Source organism: Malania oleifera, chromosome 5, assembly GCF_029873635.1.
Source record: "Malania oleifera isolate guangnan ecotype guangnan chromosome 5, ASM2987363v1, whole genome shotgun sequence".
Lineage (NCBI taxonomy): Eukaryota > Viridiplantae > Streptophyta > Magnoliopsida > Santalales > Ximeniaceae > Malania > Malania oleifera.
Window position 1 is genome coordinate 25997413 of NC_080421.1, and position 5331 is coordinate 26002743.

Genomic DNA, 5331 nt, shown 5'->3' on the forward strand with positions numbered 1-5331 from the left:
AACCCGACCCATGAACATCCCTATTTCTTACAAGTCCACTCAAATCTAAATTGAAGTCCTAAAATTCATACTTCCAAATACTATCACTCTCTATTTGAATAACTTTTACATTTAAATTTGTATTGAATTTGGATAAAATGTAACACAAAATTATATTAAAATTTATCTAAATTCACTCGAATCTAAATCTACGGTCCAAATTCTATGTTCTAGATTACAACATATAAGTTTTTTAAAATTTTCTTTAAAATTATTAAAAACCTTTTCAGTTGCTCGTGGTTAAAATATTAATGCAAAAAATATATATTTTTAAATTAACTTTCTTGCTTACTATAATATCTTCTTTTCTTTTTTCTCTCTCTTTTTTATAATTTTGTTATTTCTCAATAAATTTTTTTACTATTCGAAAATATATATTTTGCCATTAGGGAGGAAGAAAAAATAGAAAAAAAAAAAGAAAAGAAAATTTTTTAACTAAATAATTTTGATTTATGCACAAATAAAGAAAAAGGGTATGAGTGGGGCCACCCCCGTCTTACATTCAACTATGCTAATAGGTAGGGAGTTGAAAATTTTTAACTTATTCAATTTTTATTTTGAAAAATACTTTTAAGTCTCTCTCTTTTACTTTTAATCGAGTGGAGTCTCTTTTCTTAAATATTTGTCAAGTTTCAAATAATTTAATCTTAAAAAATTTGGACTATATTTTCAAATATATATATATATATATATATATTTGTATTAAAATTTTAGATTTGAGTCTAGATATAAATATATGTCAAATATTATAAATAGTTTTCAAAATAATTAAATAAAAAATATAATTTTAAAATGTAAAAATAAAAATTGAGATTTGGGTCTTAATATTTTTAGCGTGACGTAATTTTAAGATTTAATCTCTATTTTTGAATGAAAATTGCTCAACGAGATTAAATTTTTTTTTTCCCCAATATTTTTTGTCTTTTAATAACGGGATTTATAGTTGTTAAATTATTAAAAAGTAAAATAACTAAATTTAAAAAAAAAATAAAGAAATTTGTATCCTTTTTCAAAAAAACTTTTTTGACTAACTGCACTAGTCCTTGTCAAATCAAAGATTTTACAAGTCAACTTAAAATTTTGAAGTACCATTTTATTTTTGTGTCAAATGTACATTCAATTTACATTAATGCTTTTGAGGATTTCATGGTGAGAATCCATACCCATACTTTTAAAATACTAGTCACTCCACATGCCTAGCACATGTATGAATTAATTTTTATATTTACATAAAAAACTAAGCCACATATAAAAAGATTGACTAATAAATTATTTTCTTTATAAATATCTAAATTAAATTTCTCCTCCCCTTAAAACTCCAAATAACTAATAAAATGAGTTGGGCCAATTCTTATAAAAATTTTTACAAATGTGACGATTATATTAATAATTGTGAAATCTTTCTCTTTTATAATTTTGAACCACACTCATTTCATTTAATTCATATATTTAAAAAAATAATGAGAGAGGGAGAGATCTTTCAAACATCTAAAAATCCATATTTTACATTATCATCTAATTAAGAGCATGTACTTTTTTTAGAGCATCATGACCATCATCAGCATATGTACGATGATCATCTCATTGAAATTTAAATATTAGTATTGCTGATATATTTTTATAATTCTTCAAAATTAAGATCTTACACATCAAGAGGTTTATTCTTGAACCTACCTCCTTTCAAGAGTGACAGCGATCAAAGTAGTTGAAGTTACCGCCACAACCTCCTTTTTTCAACAATCTACTCATAGCGATGCCGATTTTTTTGCCTTTCCACACATTCAGGCATATCTTTTCTTGATAAGCATTATTATATATATATATATATATGGAGGAAGAAGACCAAAAATAAGATGTGAGGAAATGCAAAGATTGGGAGAAGAATCATTTAGAGAAGAGGAAATGATAAGAAATGGAAAGGTTGGGAAAATATTTTTTTTGGAGAAGAGGAAAGGATAAAAAGGATGAATGTAAGTGCAACTAAAATTGAAAATTTCTTAAGTATTAAGGACAAAATAGATATTACAAATTTTGTCATAATGAACTACCAAGAAAAGACTTTGTGCTTATAGGAGTAGTATTAATTTAAATGCTCGATAAAATAAGAATAGAAAATTAGAGTATTTTGTAAAAGTATTATAAATTTTTTAAAATATTTTTATCTACAAAATTGAGTATTCTTATTTAAGAATAAAATTTGAAAATACTTTTGTAAATGTGTAGACAAGCTCTTTAAAATAATAAAAAAAATGATACAATTAAAGATAAGAGAATAAATATTGAAGTAAGAAATAATAATAATAATAATAATAATAGTTTACACGTTCATCAGATAAAATTGAGAGTTGTAGTTTATAGGAAAATTATAATAGTGCCTCTTCAATAAAAATCATTGAGATATTTTAGGATTTAAAATTAAATTTTATTTATTAATTTATTTTTAAAAGAAAGGATTATTGAAGTATTTTAATTTTTTATTATTAAAATTAATTTATCAAATTGTTATTACTTATATTTAATATTTTTATGTAAAAATAATGACAATATCTCGTGTCATGATGTGACAGGTCCGTGTTGTCACACATTTTCCATTCTCAGAAACACTCTCGGCTCTCCTCCTGCTTTCCCAAACCGCGTCCCCATCACAAACACACTTTAATGAACAATTACTTCGCCGACGAAAAGAAAAGACCACGAGAGCTCCTCCATTTCACTCTGCACCAACCATTCAAACCCTCCAATCCAAAATATCACTCTCTTTACTGGCAGTTTCACCCCACCCTCCTTCCCTTCCTTAATCCCCAAGCTTTCTCTTCCTCCTCCTCTTATATGTTCGTTGATTCAGAAAACCAAATTAAAAACGAGATCAGAGATTCAGAGCCAATTAAGAAACCAGAAATCTGACCAGGAATTTCTGAAATATGGGTAGTGAAATTGTGGTTGTTCCCTTTTTCGGGCAGGGCCACCTCTTCCCCTGCGCCGAGCTCTGCAAACACCTCACCTCCCGGAATTACAGAACTACACTCGTCATCTCCTCTAATCTCTCCCCTTCCATCCCCACCTCTCTCCGTAATCACCCCCTCATCCGAATCGCTGAAATCCCCACGTCTCCACCGTCCCCTCCTCCGCCTTCCGCGGCGGCGGGATCCGACCCTTTCCAGCCGCACCGCCAGCTCCACCAGAACATGGCCCAAGGCCTCCAATCCCTCCTCGCGACCCGATCCGAAGATCCGGACTCCGCCATGCCCGTTTGCGCCGTGCTCGACGTCATGATGGGCTGGAGCAAAGAAGTCTTCGATCGATTCGGCGTTCCCACCGTGAGTTTCTTCACCTCCGGCGCCTGCTCCGCCGCCATGGAGTACGCCGCGTGGAAGGCCCACCCGGAGGATATGAAACCCGGCGAGATCCGACTGCTTCCGGGTTTGCCCGAGGAAATGAGCCTCACGTTAGGCGATCTGAAACGACGAGAACGCCGACCTCCCCACCTCCGGGACTCCGGCCCACCTGGCCCTCCCGGTCCGGGTATGAGTGGTCCGTTTGGTCCACCTGGTATGCCGGGTCCTCGAAGCGGTGCTCCGTTTGGTGCAGGCGGCCCTCCAATGGGGCCACCTGGCCCTCCCGGTCTGGGTATGAGTGGTCCGTTTGGTCCACCTGGTATGCCGGGTCCTCGAAGCGGTGCTCCATTTGGTGCAGGCGGCCCTCCAATGGGGCCACCTCAACCAGGCCACCAACCCCCCTGGGTGGCAGAGATTGAGGGCACGATTGCTGTGTTAATCAACACGTGTGATGATCTAGAACGTCCGTTCATTGATTACGTCGCAAAGCAAACCGGTTTGCCAGTTTGGGGCGTCGGACCGCTCCTACCCGAGCAGTATTGGAAATCCGCCGGATCCCTTCTTCATGACCGCGAAATCCGACCCAACCGGAAATCGAATCACTCCGAGGACGAGGTGATCCAATGGCTAGATTCAAAGCCACGTGGATCTGTGCTCTACGTGTCGTTCGGCAGCGAGGTGGGGCCAACTCTGGAGGAGTATAGCCAATTAGCGGCTGCACTGGAGTCCTCTAGGTGGCCGTTTATTTGGGTCATCCAGCCGGGTTCTGGAACACCCGGGCCACCCAAAACACTATTGGGCGGGGAAGCTGGACCGGGTTGCCCGGAGGCCGTAGAAGGGTACTACCCACATGGGTTAGAAAGCAGAGTGGGGAAAAGAGGATTGATAATACATGGGTGGGCACCGCAGTTGCTGATACTAAGTCATCCATCGACGGGTGGATTTTTGTCGCACTGCGGGTGGAATTCGACGGTGGAAGCGATCGGGCGAGGGGTTCCATTTTTGGCGTGGCCCATAAGGGGAGACCAATACTTTGATGCGAAGCTAGTGGTGTGCCATTTGAAGGTAGGGCACATGGTGTCCGATGGAGATTTAAGTGAGATGGTTGAGGCAGAGGACATAGGACGAGGCATAGAGAGGGTGATGGTGGATGAGGAGATGAAGAAGAGGGCGGCGACCCTGAGCGCTAAGTTTGAAAATGGTTTTCCGGCGAGCTCGGCAGCTGCTTTGGATGCTTTTGGGAATTTCATTAAAGAAAAAGTTCAATAGATGGTTGTGTGATTTGATCGAAATTATATGTTTTGTTTTGCTTAGAATCGTGAAGTACAGTGTTGAAGAATTCATTTCAATCAGAGTTTTTTTTTTCTTTCTGAGTTTGTTCTTTGTATTATTTTTCATTTTATTTTTCGCATAGAATGGCTGACGAAGCAGTGTAACATTTAAATTGACTTGGATAAATTACACTACCAAGGACAGAACTTTTATCTCATTCATGATGATTGATTTTTAATTTTCAGTTTAGGAGTTAGAATTTAAATAATTTCGTAGTCTTGGAGTACCATCACACCATCAGAGATTTAGACTGTGTTTGAGAACATCAATTTGAAGTCATAAATTATAATTTATATGAATTTAAAAGAAATTCATCACAAATTTACGAATCTATACAATTAAATTTAAGACTTTAATTCTAAATTTCTAAACATAAAAGTAAGTAAAAATATAAGCTAAATATTTATCTTATTATTAATTTAGGGATTAATCTCTTTATTTTTTGGTTATAAATTTCATCTTAAAACTAAATTTTTGTGAATGATTTGTCCTCACAACGTATGCGCGCGTGTGAGAGAGAGAGAGAGGTTAAATTAGGTTCTCCCATCAGGTCTTATTATCCAATAAAAATACTCCATATAGTGAGGATTCAATAAAAATACTCCATATAGTGAGTCTCATCAGA

At 36.1% G+C, this 5331-nt stretch overlaps 1 protein-coding gene across 1 annotated transcript; it reads left to right on the forward strand.

Moving 5' to 3' along the window:
- The first annotated feature begins 2655 nt into the window (after window positions 1-2655).
- Window positions 2656-4863, forward strand: LOC131155000 (UDP-glycosyltransferase 89A2-like). Its single transcript, XM_058107872.1, has one exon. The coding sequence runs from the start codon at window positions 2961-2963 to the stop codon at window positions 4641-4643; it is 1683 nt and encodes a 560-aa protein (XP_057963855.1). The 5' UTR covers window positions 2656-2960; the 3' UTR covers window positions 4644-4863.
- Window positions 4864-5331: the final 468 nt, after the last annotated feature.